This window comes from Megascapheus bottae, chromosome 2, assembly GCF_031878675.1.
Source record: "Megascapheus bottae isolate mThoBot1 chromosome 2, mThoBot2.hap1, whole genome shotgun sequence".
NCBI classification, from domain to species: domain Eukaryota; kingdom Metazoa; phylum Chordata; class Mammalia; order Rodentia; family Geomyidae; genus Megascapheus; species Megascapheus bottae.
In genome coordinates this window covers 1128715-1149527 of record NC_143510.1, presented here as the reverse complement: position 1 = coordinate 1149527, position 20813 = coordinate 1128715, and the positions used below count along the sequence as shown (strand labels likewise).

The following is a 20813-nucleotide window of genomic DNA, read 5'->3' as shown; positions in this document are numbered from 1 at the left end:
GAGGCGGCAGAGCAGCAGCAGCAAAGGACTTGCGTTCTGGGATGGCCACCGGCCTTGGAGCAGCATCCCCAGTCCATGTGGGGGAATGCGCAGTGCTCTTTCAGCTAATTCGTTTTGATTTTCTTTCCGGGGACCTAGCTTCCAACTCAGAATACAAAAGACCCAAGGACTTCCTATATGACCCCAAGGTCATGTGGACTGAGACTAAATGAAAGAAACTCTGGGATATGGAAACAAGAGCGTTATCTTGTGTGACTGTTGTTCTTAATGTACTCTGTTATTCCTCTTCTCTCCCCTTTGGTTAATCTCATGTTGTTACTGTATCTGGCTTTGTTACCTGGTATATTGTATATAAGTTTATTTATTTGAAATAGGACCGGGAAGGGGGGAGGAAACAAAATGATTGGGGGGAGGTAAACGGGGACAAAAACATGAGAGGGGTATCAACGTAGGAGAAGTAATGTACCCACTACCAGGCGAATGAAGCTGCAATCCTCTAAACATTACCCCTAGACATTCTATACAATGAAAAGAGAAAGAACTTCCGGCGTCCTCCTCCAGCCAACTGGGCCACGGCCTGGGAAAACCTCAGCCCCGCCTCTCCGCTCGGTCCCGTCGCCCCGCCCCATCCGGCTTCACGCTACGCCGTCAGGCTCCGCCCACCGTCGCCCCGCCCACCGTCGCCCCGTCCGGCCTCACGCTACGCCGTCAGGCCCCGCCCACCGTTGCGCCGCCCGGCCGGCCCCGCCCCCCGGCGTGCGCTGCGCCGTCCTCTCAGGCTTGGCGGTCCGCGGACGATGGCGGCGGCCGCTGCCTTCCGTCAGTGGTGGCGCCTGCAGCCGCAGGCCAGAATCCTGAGCACCTTCTCCCCTGCCGGGAACGCGGCCGCTTATGCTGTGGCAGCACGCGCACGTGAGTGTTGCCGCGGCCTCCGGGGCTTGGGGGAGGCGGAGGCGGAACACCGGCCGGCGACGGCCGCCGTGTGCTCGGGCGGGCCCCGCTCGTGCGGTCCGCAGCTCCGGCCGCGCCCGGCCGCCCGAGCCCCCGCATCACCTCCTGCCCGGGCTGGCTGCGAGCCGTGATGGCCTCCCGCGTGGCTAGGGTGGCGGGCGTGGGCCCCTCTGACTCCGCTTTGATGAGGACCGTTTCAGCTCTGAGTTGAGGATGCGATGGTAACGTCATTTCTGTGTCCCTGAGTGTGTGACATTGTCAGGATCGCGGGACAGTGGTGGGTGCCGAGCCAGGCCGCCCGAGAGCACTGAACTCCATACTGTGTTGTCGTTTAGGTTCGACCAAAAGAGCACCCAGAGACGACAGACAGACGAGAAGAAAGGTAAAGCAGTCTTGATGCGACTCAACGCTCTTTTTTTTCCCTTCTTTTTCTTTCTTATTTTTTTTTCCTTTTCTTTCTGGTGCTGAGGACCAAACTCAGGGTCTGCACTTGCTAGGCAAATGCTCTTTCACTGAACTATAATCTCAAATCCAATGTCTGAAATTCTAAATTGAGATAAAAAAATACTGATGGAGGAAATCAGGTCAAAAGGTCAGGCCCCTGCAGTGGCGCGTCCTTGGATGTGTGCTTGTGTGGGTGTGTATGCTGGTCCTGGGGTTGGAACTTAGAGCCTGAGTGCTGGACCTGAACTTTCTTTGCTCTGCACTTCAATCACCAGTCCACTACTGGCTTAGTTGAAGATAATTTTGTTGTTGTTGTTGTTTTTGGTTTTATTGCTTGTTTATGTGTATATATGCCAGTATTGGGACTTGAACTCACAACCTGGGTACTATCCCTTAATTTTTTTCTCTCAAGGCTGGAACTCTTACCACTTTGCCCATACCTCTGTGTCTCACTTTTTGGTGGTTAATTAGAGCTAAGAATCAATGGACTTTGCTATCCAGAAATGGCTTCAAACCAGATCTCAGCCTCCTCAGTTGCTAGGATCACAGGTATAAACTCCCAGTTCTCAGTTTGGACTTTTAAACACATTACTGAGGGAATGGTTCATTTCTAAGAAGTAGAGGTATTCATATACTCCCAGGAAACAGGTGTAGAACTAGTTCTGATGGTGGCACTGTGTGTGCAGCCTGTACATATGCATTAGTGTAGCGCAACTCTCTCCCATGGGCGCCTGTGCAGGTATCAGTTGGTCACTGAGAAATCAGAATGAAAACAAAGTAATTGGGAGTGAAATGGCACCAAATGACAATCACATATAGTAATTTTCATGGGAATACTGTTGCTTCTGTGACGTATTCAATACTGATTTTGAGATTGTTTAGATGGGTGTTTCTGAGTTTTGACACTGTAAACTTTAATTTTTATATGCTGACCATCTTCTATTTATGTGTTTATTTACATTTGTGCTAATACTGGGGCTTGAACTCAGGACCTGGTGCTCTCTTTGCTTTTCCAGTCAAGGCTAGCACTCTGCCACTTGAGCCACACCCTACCTTCAGGTTTTTTTTCACCCATTTATTGAAGACAAGAGTCTGTTGAGTTTGTCTGCCCAGTCTGGTTTTGAACGTTGGTCCTCAGATCTCAGCCTCCTGAGTAGCTAGGGTTACAGGTGTAAGCCACTGGCACCCAGATATCTCCTATTTAATACCAGTATATGTATGCATACATATATATATGTGGATATGTGTTCTTTGACTTCCATCAAACAATATATGTAAATTATTTCAGAATTTACTATTAGCATTTCAGAAACAAAATGTTAGAGTTTTGAAAGTCAAATTAAATACAGCAGTTTTTAATAAAGGAAATCTGACATCAAAATGGGTTTTTGCCAGGCATCATTGGGTCATGCCTGTAATTTTAGCTACTTAGGAAGCGGAGAGCTGAAGCTTTAGTTCAAAACTAGCCCGGGCAGAAAAGCCAATGAGACTCTTAACCTCCAGTAACCAGCAGAAAGGTGGAATTAGAGGTATGGCTCAAGTGCTCCCATACAGCATGAGAATTGAGCAAAATGTTAATGAGCAGCATCCAGGCCCCGAGCTCAAGCCCCAGTACCCAACATAAACAAACGGAGAAGAAGCTGGGGGATGAGGAGGGACTGAAGTAATGAATTCACACTACAGAGGTATTTCAAGTTTGTCTTTTTTTTTAATTGAACAGCAGCTGGCTTGTTGGAAGTCAGATTTTATGTGTTGTAATCCTGCCTTTTATTTTTTACAATTGTATCTTTTACTGTAAAGTTAAAGAATGTGAGCTGGGCACTGGTGGCTCACACCTGTAATGCTTTGGAAGCAGAGATCTGAGAATCAAGGTTTGAAGCCAGCCCAACCAGGAAAGTCCATGAGACTGTTATCTCCAAGGAACCACCAGAAAATGGAAGCAGTGGTAGAAATGGAAAAGTGGTAGAAGCAGTGGTAGAATGCTAGCTTGAGCAAAAGAAGCTCAGAAGCAGTGCCCATATACATATACATACAAGCCCCATGACCAACCCAAAACAAAGAAAGTTAAAGTGCTTGTGTGTTTTGTGATTCTTAGGCCATGCCTCCTAGGACAGAGAAGATGACGGTTGACCAGGACTGGCCTAGTGTTTACCCTGTGGCAGCGCCATTCAAACCCTCTGTGGTGCCTCTTCCTATTCGAATGGGTTATCCCATAAAAAGAGGTGTGCCGCCGGCAAAGGAGGGAAATCTAGAACTCCTGAAGGTAAGATGAATTGTTGGTTTGTTGGTTAGGATTGATAGCTGAGTGAATTCTGATCTTCTCTTCTTGTCTACCCTCCTATGTGGCTCAAGGGTCAGTTCAGAGCAGCTTGATCACATTTTAATTACATTTTTGCAGGTAATAAGAAATGCTGTTGGGGCAGGAGCGTGGCCTAGTGATAGAGTGCTTGCCTAGCATGCTTGAAGCTCTGGGTTTCAGTCCACAGGAAAAAAACAGAAGTGGTGCTGTGGCTCAAGTGGTAGAGTGCTAGCCTTGAAAAAGCCCAAAGGACAGTGCCCAGATGCTGAGTTCAAGCCTCAGGACTGGCAAAAAAAAAAAAAAAAGCTGTAATTTTATTTTCCATAGTAAGGATTCAAAGTATCCAAGAATGAAATAGGTTAGACAATACTAGTGGCTCATGCCTATAATCCTAGTTACTCAGAAGGCTGAGATCTGAGGATTGCGGTTCAAAGCCAGCTCAGCAGATAAATGTAAAAGATGCTTATCTGCTGATCTGTAATTAACCAGCAAAAAGCTGAAAGTGGAGGCATGGCTCCAGTGATAGAGTACCAGCTTTGAGGGAAAAAGCCAAATTGAGATTATAAGGCCCTGAGGTCATAATGCAGTACTGATTAGTCCCGTGACATCCTTTGTAACCTGTTCTTTTCTACTGTACCTCCTCTATAGTTTTGTCTTTCAAGTGAAACGAATTAAAATTAAATAGCATAAGTTGAGAATTAAGTGGTAAAGGTTACACTTTTAAAAGAAGAATCTTAAGTGTGTTCAAAAAGACAGAATATTATATAAAAGTGTTGTTATAATCTACCAGCTGTAACTTCTTTAATGCTTAAAACAAAATAGATTATATTACATGCTTCCCTAGATGATGTATATAATGATTTATGAACTATAGGGATTTTTTTGTTTGGTTGCTAGACTGTTGTTTGACACACCCTGGCACTCACACCTGGCATTTTACCACTTGATCTGCACTTTCTTCCTGGCTTTTTTGCTGGTTAACTGTAAATACAGTTTTATGGACTTTTCTACCTGGGCTGGCTCTGTCCTCTGGGTTTCAGCTTCCATAGGAACTAGGATTATACATAGCCACTGGAGCCTGTCAAAGCTATAGTTTCTTAAAGAAAATATCAATTCTTAGTCTGTGAATATATATTTTGGATGGTATCTTTTTACCTATAATTTCCATAAAATGGAAAATGAATTGTGTTTTCCCTGGATGTGCTGAATGACAGCTCGGCGTGGGGATACATGCCTATAATCCCAGCACATAGAGTCCCAAGGCAGGTGGATGTGTAGTTTGGGACCAGCCCAGTCTACAAAACAGGACCCTGTTTCAAGATTTAAAAAAAAAATCAGAGAGAGGTGGTGTTGGCAGGGAGAGGGAGTCTGAGAGGGGGAGAGAGAGAGGGAGAATAGGATGGAAGGGTGTACTATGCCCCTAGAGTCAGAAATCAATGAAATTTGGAAAGGAGAACATTTCATGGAACATAGGCAAGCAAACATTGAGGAAGACAGTCTTTCCAAATAAGCTCATAGTAGATATGTAGCAAGGCTGGCAGTTGTGAGCAGGTGTCACAATCTATACATGTCCACTCCATTCCTAGTGATAGTCATCAAACAAGATTATTCACTTAGCATACAGATTGATACTATTGAGTTTTTAATGACAGTGCTCTATTGTTATTATCAATTATTAATATCTATTGGCAAAAGTTTTATGATGATTAATTGACAAATAATGCTATTGACATTAATATTAAGGACATACTAAACAATAATATTGATATCAATAACCTAGTTGTATTAATTACTAATATTAATGATTAATATTAATGATTAATAATTACTTATTTGAAAGGGTTGACTTTTCCTAAATTTTTCTTGCCCTTCAGTATGCCATCACAAATGTATCCTTAACATAATTCAATTGTTCAGTTAAGATTTGCTAGCTCTTATTCATGTATCCAAGTCATAAAATGTTTATGGTTGACAAACTGGAAATGCCACTCTGTGAGACTTTGTAGGCCTTTGGAACAATGGAACATTTGCTCTCAATTTCCTATGAGAATCTACATGGATACCTGGATGTTCTTGGCCGAAGAATATAATAAAAACCATGTGGGCAGGAGGCTTAGATCTGAGGATCAAGGTTCAGTGCCAGCCCAGGCACAAAAAGACCTGAGATTCTTATCTCCAGTTAACCTCTACAAAATGGGAAGTGGGGTTTGGCTCAAGGATAGGGTGGTAGCCTTGAGCTGAAGAGCTCAGGGACAGCACCCAGGCTAAGCTCAAACCCCATGACCCACCAAAAAAAGGAAAAAAAAAAGTTGGCTTATCCAGCAAAATACATGGTAAAAAGTATATGATTTACACTATCTGAAGACAACCTAGAGAAAATAAGTACTGAATCTCTTTTATTTAAGGGATGTGTTTCTTCATTGGACATCTTGACATAGAATTAATATTGTAAAACAATTGTCAGGGGGCCTACAATTTCATTCCATGAGAATATTATCTTTTTCATGTTTTGGGGACATTGAAGTGAGGTGGCCCATACCTGTTTCCCTGCAATAAAGGAGACTGAGGCAAAAGGATCAGGTGAGCCTGAGTTTGAGATCAACATGTGTCCTCTTTCAGAAAGCTACTGTTTATGTCTTTTTCTATTTCAGATTCCAAACTTTCTTCATTTGACTCCTGTAGCAATCAAGAAGCACTGTAATGCTCTTAAAGGCAAGTCACTTGTTATAAGTTATATAAACTTTGTTATATTGACATTGTGCACAAAATTGAGGGTCTCTGGTCTGATGAGATTCAGCCTTATCTTTCGAGGCTTTGTCAGGTTTTTTTTGTTTTTTTTCCAAAAGATTTTTAAGCTGTTCTCTCAGTGGACTGTTAGATTTTAAATTTGCACAGATGTTTTGCTGACTGTTCTACTAGGCATTATTAATGTTAAACAAGTAAAACCATACGCCAGTTGGCGATGGTAGCACATGTCTGTATTCCAGAACACAGGACACTGATGCAGGTGGCTTGGGAATTGAAGGTCAGCGGCCCAGGCCTCACAGTGAGACCTTGTCTCAGAAAGCCAAAAAAATGGGAAGAGATGAAGGCATAATACTTGCTTATGAGCCAGCACAAAGGCTTACTCCTGTGATCTTAGGTACTTGTGAGGATTATGGTCTGAGGACAGCCCAGGCAAAGCATTTGTGAGACCATATTTCCACGAACAAGCTTGGTGTGGTGATTCTTGCCTGCCATGTTCTAGGCTAGCCTGAACATCATCTCAGCCAGTGAAAAGCTAGGTAATGGTGTCACATCTATCCGTCTCTGTGTAAATAGTAGGATCCCTGTCCTGTTTTAGAAAAATAAAGCATAAAAGATAGGGGAAGTACTTTCCTAACAAGCATGGGGCCCTGGTTTCAAACCCTCCCACTGTCAAAACCAAATAGTAACAGAGCTTATGATAAGAGGCAAGTTTCCTGCTTCTCTTCCATCCCTAAGCTTCTCCAGAAATGCTATTAATCTCATAGTTACTACTAGAGAGAGAACTTACTCATTTATGCTTACATTTCACATGTTGTATGCAAACATGAATAACTAATAGAAGTCATCCACAAAGTGATCGCGCGTATTCAGTTGATTGGCTGATTGATTGGTTGGTTTTGTGCTGGTTCTAGAGCTGGAACTCAAGGCCTTATGTTCTCACTTGGCTTTTTTGCTCACACCTGGCATTCTACCACTTGAGCCCTGCTTCCTTTAATTCTTTGCTGGTTAAAAGATAGAATCTGTTGAACTTCCCTGCCTGGGCTACCCTAGAACCACAATCCTCCAGACCCCAGACTTCCTGAGTAACTAGGATTACAGATATGAGCTATTGGTGCCTGACTTGATCCCTAGGTGTAGATTTTTATGCATTTTGATATAACTGATATTGGACTGCATGTGGGATAAGCTCGTACCAACTATTTCTGTGTCATAGTGGTTCATTGCTGTGGTTTAATTCGAGAGTTAGAAACTGAATAAAATCCATGGATGCATTCTGACTTAAAGATATCATGAAATATCACAATGAAACCCTTTGATACAATCAATTTGTGCTAATAAAATTATCAGAGGTAGCCCAGCCCCCATTGCTTACACCTGTACTTCTAGCTACTCAGGAGGCTGAGACGTGAGAAGAAGCTTGGACACAAAAATCCATGAGACTGTCTGCAGTCAACCAGCCAAAAAGCTGGAATACAGGCCTGGCTCAAATGGTGGAGCTCGAGCTGTAAGCCAAAAGCCCAGTGAGGGCAGGAGTTCACGCCCTGGTACAGACATGTGCACACACATCTACCCACAAATGCATACAGAGGATGAAGAGAAGAAAAAAACAAAGTAGGTCAGTTCAGGTTTTCTATCTTGCAAAGAGAAAAAATTTTACAAGAAAGTTAGATACATCTCCCAACATGAACAGAAGTTAAAGCAAGGTTTTCAGAAGTACACGTCATTATTATAGTGAGTAGAGGCTAATGGAGGGTTATTATGTACTTTCCAGTTGGCTGTGCTATTTTAGGCATATAATTGAGGCAATTTAATGTAAAAACTGTAATTGCCATCAGGTTCTGAATTGGCTTATTTGCAGTTTAAAAAGAAGAAAAGTTTTGGTGCAAAAACAAAAGCTTATTATCATTCTCCAAACGACTGTTTACAATGTGTTTGGTCTTAGGGTACGGCCTACTGGGATCAGACTGTGCTGGGGGCTGGTCTGCATTTAACACAGTTGTCTCGCTCTGGGAGTGTGTGTGTGTGTGTGTGTACGTACGTGTGTGTACATGTGTGTATGCATGTGTGTGTGCTTGAGTGTGCATATGAATGCACTAGTACTGGGACTAGGTGTATAGGCATGAACCATCAGCATCCAGCTTTGACTTAATAGTTCTTTTCTGTTTTATGGTTCTCTTTTTTTAATTTAATTTGCTTTATTGTTATTAAAGAGGTGACATACAAAGGGATTCTAGTTACGTGAGTCAGGTTTTGAGTGCATTTCCTTTTATACAGGGTCTTCTGGTTCCTCGCTCTCAAACAGTCCCTCTCTTCCGTCTCCACCCATGAGTTGGATAGTTTACTTTCATCAGTGTTTTGATGGTTCTTGATAGACTCTTAAGCCATAAATGTTGACTTCAGTTCAGGGGCTTGTGTTCTCCCTTGGCTTTTTTGCTTAAGGCTGGTGCTCCATCACTTGAGACACCCCAGCTTTTGCTGGTTAACTGGCGATAAGAATCTCCCATTTGTCCACATTTATCCAGCTAGCTTTGGGCTAGCTTTGAACGTTCCAAATAGCTACTTTACTGGTGTCAGCCATTCACTGGAGCCCAGCTGTTCTTTGTTTTAGATGTCAAAAGTTTACCCAAAGCTGGTGGCTCTTGCCTGTTAGCTGCACAGGAAGCTGAGATCTACGCATCATGGTTCAAAACCAGCCCAAGCGAGAAAGAAGGTCCAACATCTCCAGAAAACCAGAAGAGGTCTCGTGGCTCAAAGTGATAAGAGTGCTAGCTTTGAGCAGAAAAGCTCAGGGACAATGCCCAGGCTCTGAACTCAAACCCTAAGATGGCAAAAAGAAGAAGAAAAGAGATAAAGGCTGTGGTTATATGTATAAAATGCAAAAGAGACTCTGCTTTCATTTCCTGTGACCTGAGAGTGGTTGTACTCATTTTACATTGTCAGGTAGCATGCATTACAACAAGAATTTACTTGTCAGAATATAACTGATACCTTTTTAATCCTCAGATTTCTGCACTGAGTGGCCAGCTGCACTGGACAGCGATGAGAAATGTGAGAAGCATTTTCCCATTGAAATTGACACAGCTGATTATGTGTCATCAGGACCATCCATCCGGAACCCCAAAGCCAGAGTAGTAACATTAAGGGTAAGAGTCGTGGGTGCATGCGTGCCTATATGTTGGTACTATAAGGCCTCATGCTGTTTCTTAGATTTTTTTTTTATCAAGGCTGGTGCCCTACCACTTGAGCCACACCCCCATTTCTGGCTTTTTGCTGGTTAATGGGAGATAAGAGTCTTAGATTTGCCCCAGCTAGCTTCTAAGAATGATCCTCAGATCTCAGCCACTGGAGAGAGGCTGGTAAGAGATTTCTTTAAAGAAAAAAATGACTAGTGCTAGTGGCTCATGCCTATAATTCTAACAACTCAGGAGGCTGAAATCTGAAGATCAGGGTTAGAAGCCAGTTCCAGCAGAAAAGGCTAAGAGACTGTCTCCAACAAACTGCTCAGACAAAGGCCAGTAGTGGCTCTATGGGTCAAGTGGTAGAGCATTGACAAAAAGCGGCTCAGGGCCAGGAGCATGGCCTAGTTGTTGAGTGCTCACCAAGCATGCACGAAGCTGTGGGTTTGATTCCTTGGTACTGCATACACAGAAAAGGCCCCACATGGTGCTGTGGCTCAAGTGGTAGAGTTCTACCCTAGAGAAAGCCCATGGGTGCTGTGGCTCAAGTGGTAGAGTTCCAGCCTTGAGAAAGCCCAAGGACAGTGGCCAGGCCCTGAGTTCAAGCCCCAGAATTGGCAAAAAAAAAAAAAAAAGCAGCTCAGGAACAGAACCTAGGCCCTGAGGTCAAGCCCCGGGACCCAACACACACACACACACACACACACACACACACACACACACGGTGATAGATTATAGAAAGTTATAGATGATAGAAAGATCAATAGATGATAGTTAGATATATATATATATAACATAGGTAGAAATATACATGCATATATACATAGAGATGAATGTTCCCCCATCCCATTTCTCTCCTAAATTCACCTCGGGGTCCCTCTGCATGCGAGGCAAGTGCTCTGCCCCTTGAGCCACATCCTCAACCTTTATACTTTGCTATTTAGAACTGAAATGAATATCCTCAGAATTAATATTTGTATATTATTCCTACTTATATTCCCAAGATAATTTCCTAAATGTGAAACTATCAGTTTAAAGGTAGTTTTTACTATATATTATAAAATTTTTCCAGGCTTTGTTAAAAACAAAAATTGTTAGATTGTGAGAACATCTGCTTCCTTATACATTTCCAACTTTGATATGCTACCAATCCGTATCTCTCCCCTCCAGATCTCTCCCCCAACCCCTCATGATGTTTCATAAAACAGTTTCAACATGCTTCATTTTTTTTCCCCATTTTCTCTTTTGTTGTTTGTTTTTGTGGGTTCTAGGGCTTGAACTTGGGACCTTTCTCTCTTGTTTGGCCTTTTTGCTCAGTGCTGGCACTGTACCACTTAGGCTTTACTTCCAGCTTTTTGCTGATTAATTGAAGATAAGAATTTCACAGACTTTCTTGCCCAGGCTGGCTTCAAACATGATCCTTAAATCTCAGCCTTCTGAGCAGCTAGGATTACAGGCACAGGCACTGGACAGCAATTCCCATTGCAAATGTTGCTATTCTGATTTATTTCTGGCAAAAAGCCTGTGTGTGAAGCTACCCCAAGGAAACTGAGTCTTGGGGAGACTTAGCCCTGTTCTTGCACTAACCACATCCAATTGGCATATAGAAAAAAAAAGTTTAGACAGGGACTAGTGTCATGTTACGTTCTCTTGTAATTTGAAGCATTAGAGTTCTTTGGAGGAGAGTAGGAAAAGCATAGTACATATTCTTTGAAAAATAACTTGGAAAAAAAGTGTCTTGATGAAATAAGTGTCACACAGCTCCCAGCTAAAGCTACAATTTTGCAGTGCCCACGCGTCCGCCGGGGGGGGGGGGGGGGGGGGGGGATGTGCGCCACCAGTTTCTTGACCCATGGAGTTTCTGGCCTCAACTAGTTTTTGAACATTAATATGTTCATATGATCACTATGGGTGTTCGTCATTGCAATAAATACTAACATTGCTATCACTTTTTCCATGTGTTGATAAGCACTAATGGCCTCGTGCTTCTAATTCTGACTACTGTGGAGGCTAAGATCTGAGGATCACAGTTCAAAGCCACCTCAGACAAATCCATGACTCTTTTCTCCAATTTACCAACAAAAAGACAGAACTGGAGGTGTCTTTCAAGTGGTAGAGCACCAACCTGGAGCAAAGTCTCACTTAGTACTGGCAAGAGAAAAATTGTCCAGATCTAGAACTGAGTGTGCAAGTGTACACCTGCACAACCCCAGTGGTGGAGCCAAGACTGGAAGGACATGCTTCAGGCTGTTCTTGGCCTCACAGTCAGTTCAAAATCAGCCTGGTTAACTTGTTTCATGATAGAACTTTTTGGTGGTGGTGGTTGTCGTGGGTCTTGAACTCTGGGCCTGGACTCTGTCCCTGAGCTCTTCAGTTTGAGGCTAGTGCTCCATCACTTTGAGCCAAAGCACCACTTCCAGTTTTCTGGTGGTTAATTGGAGATAAGAGTCTCATAGACTTTAGTGTGTGGGCTGGCTTTGAACTGTGATCCTCAGAGCTCAGCCTCCTGAGTAACTAGAATTACAAGCGAGAGCCACCAGTGCCTGGCTTCATGACATATTTTTTTTTAAGATTTTTCTTTTTTTTTCTTTTGTGCCAGAAATTGAACCAGGACCTTGTACATGCTAAGAACACCCTCTACTCAATCTAAAAAATTATTAAGTCAGATTAGTTTTAACTTTTGAAAAATGTTGAGCTGAATTATTTTTAAATGTTTTGATTTTTCCCTAATATTCCAACCTCTGAGAGATGTCTGTATGTTTTAAAAGTAAGTGTCCAGCCGGGCACCCATGGCTCATACCTATAATCCTAGCTACTGAGGAGGCTGAGGTCTGAGGATCGCAGTTCAAAGCTAGCCCAGGCACAAAAGACTCATGAAACTCTTATCTCCAGTTAACCACCAGAAAACTGGAAGTGGCGTTATGGTTCAAAGTGGTAGAATGCTAGCTTTGAGCTAAAGAGATCAAGGACAAAGCTCAGGCCCAGAGTTCAAGTCCCATGACCTACAAAAAACAAAAAAAAAGTAAATGTCCCAGCCAGGTCTGATAGTACATACCTATATAGAATGCTCAGGGGAAAGGATTACACATTCAAGGTCAGCCTGAGATGCATGGTCAGGCCCTCTCCTTAAACACCTCCTCACTGTTGGCAGTGGTATATATTTCAGAAGATGATTTTCTTTAGAGTATTGTGCATTAAATAAACTCAGGACTTCAGGCACTCTACCTGCTTACCTTGGGAGCCACATCGCCAGTCCTTTGTTTATTTTATCTGTTTTGGAAGGTGAATTCAGAGCCCTGTGCTTTTGCTTGTCTTTGTTGATCAAGGCTGACACTCCACCCCTTAAGCTGTGCCTCTACTTTGAGCTGTATGCCCATCCATGGGAGATAAATGCCATGGATTTATCTGCCTTAACTGGCTTCCAACTGCAGTCCTCAGACCTCAGCATGCTGAGTAGCTAGGATTACAAGTGTACCACTGTTGCCCTGCTCCTCTTAGTTTTAATTTATTTTTCAGATAGGGTCTCACACTATCTTTGCCCTGGCTGGTTTCTAACCAGGGTCTTCCTGTCTATCTCCTGAGTAGCTAGAATTACAGATGTGTCCCGTCTTGCCCAGCCTTAAAGCTCTTATGTTTTGTCTGCTGATTGTTATAATCCAGCTTTATTAATGGGGTTTAAGTCTATTAGTGCAACTCAGATGCCCTCTGGTTTCACTTACTTTAGAGAATTACTAGTTCTTGCAGAAAATGAACTAAGTTCTTAGCTCCTAATATCTTTTGCTTTCTCTGTAAGGAAGATCAGCTTCAATAATGTATTCAAGCCACTAACCATATAGAGAAGGGTTTGGAAAATTTTCTTTTTAGTGGGTTTAATATTAATATTGGTTCACATTGATATAAATTGTAACTTTTTTCACTAAATTACATGAAATTGTTGTTTCATTTTTTTTTCCTGTTTTGGTTTAAGGTTAAACTTTCCAGTTTGAATTTAGATGACCATGCAAAGAAGAAACTTATTAAACTTGTGGGAAACCGATATTGCAAGACCACAGATATACTTACTATCAAAACAGATAGGTAAGAAAAGAAGAAATGGTACAGTGTCTCAAGTGGTAGAGCACTAGCCTTGAGTAAGAAAGCACCCAGAGCCTGAGGTCAAGCCCCAGTTTTGGCTCACACAATAATAGTAACAGATTTTTTAAAATAATAAATAAATTTTAATAATAAAAGATTTTTTAAATCTTCAATTAATAACCTACCCAGAGTACTCTAAGAACAAAAGTTTGAGGGGCTAGGAGTTTGGCCTAGTGGTAGAGTACTTGCCTAGCATGCATGAAGACCAGGTTCCATTCCTTATTACCACATACACAGAAAAGCCGGAAGTGGTGCTGTGGCTCAAGTGGCAGAGTACTAGTCTTGAGGAAGAAGCCCAAGGACAGTGTTCAGGACCTCTTTGACAAATGTGCTTAGGTATGCTAAGTTTGTAGAATTTGACTTCCTTTTCTTTTTTTTTAAAGGTGCCCTTTAAAGAGACAGAATTATGATTATGCAATGTACCTGCTGACAGTTTTATACCATGAGTCTTGGGTAAGTGTATGTATACATTTAATGGTTTTGTAAGTGTGATTTAGATCATGTTAGGGTTTCAGGTAGGCCTGGTGCCAGTGGCTCATACCTGTAATCCTAGCTGCTCAGGAAGCTGAGATCTGAGGATTGTGGTTCACAGCCAGCCAGGGCAGGAAAGTGTGTGACTCTTTTTTGGGGGTGGGGGGAAGAGGGGGTGGTCATGGGGCTTGAACTCTGGGCCTGAGCGTTGTCCCTGAGCTCTTCAGCTCAAGACTACCACCCTACCCCTAAGCCATAGCCCCACTTCCCATTTTCTAGTGATTAATTGGAGATAAGAGTCTCACATTCTTTAGTGCCCAGTCTAGCTTTGAACCATGATCCTCAGATCTCAGCATGAGCCACCGTGCCCAGCCAGACTCTGGACTATACTGAACCACCAGAAAACCAGAAATAGTGCTGTGGATCAGAGTGGTCTTTAGTGAAAAGCTTAGGGACAGCACCCAGGCCCTGAGTTCATGTCCCACGACTATCAAAAAAAAGAACGAAAAGGTCCCACGTAAGTACTTGGTTGGGTCTTTTGTAACCACTAAGAATGCATAAAATGTTCCAGGGAGCTTCTGGCACCAGAAGCAGGTATCTTGAGTTAGATTATTCAGCACTTACAGTACTGGACTGCCACGTGCCTACAAGACTCTTAAAATTACATTTCTCACTTTTCCTGGAAAAGTGAGGTTTTTATTGGACTTTTTTTTTTTTTTTTGCCAGTTCTGCAGCTTAAACATAGGGCCTAGGCACTGTCCTTGGGCTTTCTCAAGGCTAGTGCTCTATCATTTGAGCCTCAGCACCACTTTGGCTTTTTATGTGCACGTGGTACCAAGGAATCAAACTCAGGGCTTTGTGCATGGTAGGCATTCTACCACTTGGCCACATCCCTGGCCACTATTTGATTTTTTTGGTTAAAAAATTTTTTAAGCTGGGCACTAGTGCTTTCATGCATGTAATCCTAGCCACTGATGAGGCTGAGATCTGAGGATCACAGTTCAAAGCCAGCCCAGGCACTAAAGTCTATAAGACTCTTATCTCCAATTAACCACCAGAAAACTGGAAATGGCACTGTGGCTCAAGCAGTAGAGCACTAGCCTTGAGCTATAGAGCTCAGGGACAGCACCCAGGCCCAGAGTTCAAGCCCCACGACCACCACCACTACCAACAACCACAACAAAAGTGTAAGTGAACGTTCTGTTAGAGAATGTGTGAGTTGTCATGTTTCCATACGTTCTATGGAAGATATTGCATACTGATAAATTTTTGGTTACAATGCAACATAATGACTTACATATTCAGATCAGTGAAGGTTAATTTTGTGTTCCAGTATCAAGTAGAATTAAGAGTAAGTAGTCCTGTGTGTGAACAGAGTGAACTTTAGTACAAAAACAAAACAAAACAGAACACTTCAGGGCCTTGCTTTGTCCCTTAGCTTTTTGGCTCAAGGCTGGAGCTTTACCTCTGTTTCAGCTTTTTGCTGGTAGGTTGTAGATAAGAGTTTCTGGGACTCTTCTACCAGGCTGGCTTTGAGCCAGAATCCTCAAATCTGAGTCTCCTGTAATCCTCAGCTAGGATTACAGGTATGAGTCACTAGTGCCCAGCCTTACTGTTTTAAATATTACTTTTTAATATAGCAATTTAATTAAATGAATATTTAAATTAAATATTTCAAATTAGAAAATCAGTTTGCATTCCACATACATTGTCTCTCATGCGAGCACTGAGTAGTGTTTTATGTTAACATTGGATAGCGAGAGCTAGCCAGAGAGGCTCTCCTGAATGTGCAGAGAACTTGGATTTGGATGGAGAAGTAGAGATGGGGTCCTTCTCTGTAGCCAGTCTTGGCTAGCCCTCAGCTCATGATCTTCCTGCCTCAGCCTCCTAATTGCTGGGTTTGGTGTGTGTTCCACTATGCTGGGCTCTACATTTGTCTTTTTGTGAATTTTAGAGCTACCACATGTTGTGGGCTGCTATATGGTAGGTAAGAATGTTCCATGTCAGCTAGGTTTGGGGCTCTGGCCTGTAATCCTTGCTACTTAGAAAGCTGAGATCCAGAGGATCATGGTTCAAACCAACCCTGGTGTAAAAAACGCTATGACTCCATTTCAGAAATTGCTAGCCAAAAGCCAGGCTGGAGGTATGGCTCAAGTGGTAGAGCACCAACTGAGAAAACCAACTAAATTACCACAAGGCTCTTAAGTTCAAATCCCACTATTGGACACGCAACACACACACACTCTGAAAAAGAAAAGATTTCATGTATTTGCCACTTTGTGAAGATTAAGTAAAAGAAACTGATTCCTGGGATTGGAGCCTGAGGTGCTGTGACAGCTGTTGTTCTGACCGTTCTAGGTGTGTTCATCACTATGAATAACAAAGCCTTGAATGCAAGGGAGGGAATCAGTAACAAGTGGAGCTGAAAGAGCTTCATTTCAAATTATTTAGGAGTGAGGGAAGAGGTGACCTTGTCCAAAAGAAATGTACTGTTTACCTGACTTATGTAAGTGTAAACCCTCTCTACATCACCTTTATAATAATAAAAGAAAATATTTTTGGAATATTTAAGACCAAAAAGTAGCTGGGTTTCAGTGGCTCACCCCTGATCCCCTGGATCACAGTTCGAAACCAGCTTGGGCAAGAATATTAATGAGACTCTTACCTTCAATTAAGGAGGAAAGCCATGCTATGGCCCAAGTGGTAGAGCACCCATCCTTGGGCCTAATAGCTAAGCACTAAAAAAAACATACAAACAGTAAGGACTGGGAGGTTGGGGGTGGGGGGTCTCCCTCCTCTCAGTCCACTGGCTTCAGCAGCAATATCAGAGCAGCAGTTAGCCTTCCCGTCAATGGATTGCAGACCTGTCATGGGCATCAAGCAGTTACCCTCCTTTGGTAGTGTTAGTTATGGCTCCATCGCTGTCATTTATGAGAGTTAATGACAAGCAGTCAAAGCCAGCCAGTTTCCTTCTAGTTTCTCTGGACAGAAATGGCAGCCATAAATGAACTCCATGAAAGTTGACCAACTAGGAAATCCATGACTCAGAATCCACCCAGCTTGTGCTCTAGATCCATGCAAGAAGTGTTCCATGCTAATGGCCTGAGACCAGGACAAGGACCCCCATACCGCTGTGCCAGACAAACATAATTAAAGAACTCTTACATTCATAGCAAACCGGTGACCTTTCTAAACAGCCCTGTTAGTGAAGAAGCTTTAAAAGAATGCAGATAAGCCATGAAGGTTTGCAGGGCAGAATTTTTATTGAATCTGAATTCTTTTTTCCTTCACCAGCAGGGAATTCAAGCTTGATCCTGGTGTTACACTTGACATCAAACCCAGTATTTATAGAGAGCCTTGTTTAATACATCACTGCATTATTATTTTTTTTATATGCTAGCCTCCGAGCATTTAATATGCAAATATGTTTGTCCCTTGTCTCTCTTAACTGTTCCATGTGTCACTTTTTTTTTTTTTTTTTTGCTAGTCCTGGGCTGGAGCTCAGGGCCTGAGCACTGTCCTTGGACTTTCTCAAGGCTAGAGCTCTACCACTTGAGCCTCAGCACCACTTCTGGCTTTTTTCTATGTATGTGGGACTGAGGAATTGAACCTGGGTCTTCATGCGTGCTAGACAAGCACTCTACCACTAGGCCAAACTCCTGGCCCCTCCATGTGTCACTTTTAAGTAGCACTGAGAGGAAAGTAGTTGGGACTCAGCCTAAAAGCATTCATGAGAGCTCCTGTATAGGAATGTCTTTACAACTCTACAAGCATCAGCTGACTTGAATGGGCAAACCTTTCTCAAAGTGCAGGCTCCTGCTAGTGAGGCCTCAGGACCCTGTTTTGCCAGCAGTGAGAAGACAATGGAAGACACATATTCACTCTCAGAAGTCTAAGGAAGCAAAAGCTAAGCTAAGCAGAAGCTAAGCTACGTGCTAGTGGCTAATCCTAGTTACTCAGGAGGCTGAGATCTGAGGATCTCAGTTCAGAGCCAGCCTGGACAAAAAAAAGTCCTGGAGACTTGAGTCCAATTTACCAGCAAAAAAAGCTGGAAGTGAAGCTCAAGTGAAGAGCATCAGCCCTGAGATTTTTACTCAGAGTCCAGGCCTTGAGTTCAAGCCCAAGGACCAGCACACACACACACAATTAGAAGCAATAGGCTTGGTGAATGTATCTCAGTATTACATAGGTCTTGTGCAGGAATGGATTGCATGTTAGTTAACATTTGGAGCTTGGCAGTCATGGATTCCAGCCTCAGGCCCACCACTTGATACAGGTGCAATCTCTGTCAGACGGTGAACCTCCCGGGCTCCCATGAGCTCAGGAGCAATATGAAATTGAGTAGTTGTCAGCAAATGCCTAGCAGCATTGTTAGTAGTTCAGGACTCTTAATAGTCCTTTTGCTTAGGACGTGAAATCCTTGACTCTTGATATCTGTACAGAACCTGGATTTAATTTGGCACTTTCTATCATTAAAGTCCCATTTATACCCTACCATACTTAAACCTTTAGAACATGTACCTTAACATAGTGTGACATAATTGATAATAACCAAACAGCCTAAGTGTTAGCTTTTGGTATGTGGTATTCCTTAAGCTGTATTTTTCAGGAGTGACTGGGTTAGGAAACTATTGAAAGACACTGGCAGTAGGAGCTCACACTCGTATTCCTAGCTACTCAGGAGGCTGAGGTCTGAGGATTGTGGTTCAAAGCTAGTGTAGGCAGGAAAGTCTATAAGAGTCTCTTATCAACATTTAACCAGCAAAAATACTGGACATGTAGCTATGGCTAAAGTGGTAAAGCATTAGCCTTTAACAAAAGAAGCTCAGGGACAGTGCCCAGATTCTGAGTTCATGCCCAGGACTCAGCACACATACAAAAAAGAAAAGGATATTTACTATTTCTTAGTTAGAAAGGTTGAGATCTAACAGGAGAAACAGTCAACAATTAAGGAACATGCTGGCGGGCACAGCAGCTCCCACCTGTGACACTGTCTCACATATTACCATTTAGAAAATGTTTCTTGGCTGGGAATGTGGTAAAGTGTTTGCCTAGCATGCAGGAAGCCCTGGATTCAATTCCTCAGTACCACATACACAGAAAAAGCTAAAAGTGGTGCTGTGGCTCACGTGGTAGCGCACCATCCTTGAGCAAAGAAGCCAAGGAATAGTGACTTGGCCCTGAGTTCAAGCCCCAGTGCAGGCAGAAAAATAGCAGCAGGAAATAGCCAATGGCTTTCTCAGCATTCTATTTCTATTCTATTTGTCAGCATTCAGAATCACTCCCCCTTTTTTCTTTCTTTCAGAAAACTGAAGAATGGGAAAAAAATAGGACAGAAGCAGACATGAATGAGTATGTATGGAAAAACAGCTCCTCGGAAAAAAGTGTTCTGGAGACACTGCGGCGAATTCGAGCTGCAGAGAAGGAGGGGGGTGTGACGAGGGAAGAGCTGCTGGGCGCCCCAGAAGTGAAGGAGTACCAGAAGTGTGTGGTGAGCCTGAAGAATGATGGGGAGAATGAGGTCACCCTTTTCCAGTACAGAGAGTCAGTGAAGAGACTACTGAATTTGACATGAAGAGTGAAGTGGAACGTAGACTTTGATTTATACATTTTAGAACCCAGGTAGTAATCAGTATCTAATGAAAAGATGAAAAATCACAGCTTTATCCTGTCCAGCCACGTCTAGTGCTCACACCTGATCATCCTGGCTACTCAGGAGTCTGAGATCTAAGGATCGTGGCTTAAAGACAGTCTGTGAGAATCTCTATTTCTAATTAACTAGCAAAAGCCAGAAGTGGCATCGTGGTTCAAATGGTAGAATGCCAGCATTGAGTGGGGAAAAAATATCAAGGAGTTACACCCAGGCCCTGAGTTCAAGCCCCAGTACTAGCAAAAAAAAAAAAAAATCCCTTTCATGCTTATGTACAGTAACAGCAATTATTTCAAAGTTTTCTGCTCTGTACACTGAAATAATTCAAATAATAAGGAGGTCACTTTGATTTCTCTGGTTTTGAAGTGTTTTGATTTTATTTCTATAGAATAAATATTCATTTATTTTTGTCACACCTTTTGTCATCTGTCACATTTCCTTCCTCATAGATTAGTATTGCTTTTTCTGCTAGCACTAGCCTTGAGCAAAAAATAAAAGTTCAGAAACAGTTCTCAGACCCCGAGTTCAAGTCCTAAGACAGGCACCAAAAATAAGAAAAGAATTGAAAGTTGGCCACCATGCACCCATCTGCAATCCTCAATTGGCAGGAAACATAAAAAAGATGTTACAGTCCAGGCCGGCCTAGGCAAATATGAGGCTTTGTGTAAAAAACAACTGAAGCGAAAAAGAACTAGGGAGTTGCTCAAGAGCTGGATCACCGCACAACGAATTCAAACCCTAGTATCGCCAAATAAACATTTTGAGTGAATTTGCTAAAACATTTGTATACCCTGGGGGGGCTGGCGGCTCACACCTGTAATCCTGGCTACTCAGGAGGCTGGGATCCCAGGTCTGAGGTTCAGAGTCTGTGATGAGACTCTTACCTCCAGTTTATATGTACATAGCCAGTAGAGGAAGAGGGTTGCAAGTGAGAGCAGAA

The 20813-nt window shown here is 42.8% G+C and overlaps 1 protein-coding gene across 2 annotated transcripts; it reads left to right on the top strand.

Moving 5' to 3' along the window:
* Positions 1–759: 759 nt before the first annotated feature.
* On the top strand, positions 760–20286 carry Mrps35 (mitochondrial ribosomal protein S35). 2 transcript variants are annotated; one of them, XM_090319162.1, is made up of 8 exons: positions 760–912; positions 1287–1333; positions 3491–3658; positions 6346–6406; positions 9446–9585; positions 13586–13695; positions 14136–14205; positions 19529–20286. In XM_090319162.1, exons 1-8 carry the CDS (start codon positions 798–800, stop codon positions 19796–19798), a joined length of 981 nt encoding a protein of 326 aa, XP_090175288.1. In that variant the 5' UTR covers positions 760–797; the 3' UTR covers positions 19799–20286. The 2 variants fall into 2 exon arrangements, with proteins under 2 accessions (XP_090175288.1, XP_090175293.1); XM_090319167.1 differs by lacking the exons at positions 760–912; positions 1287–1333 and adding an exon at positions 1893–1944.
* Positions 20287–20813: the final 527 nt, after the last annotated feature.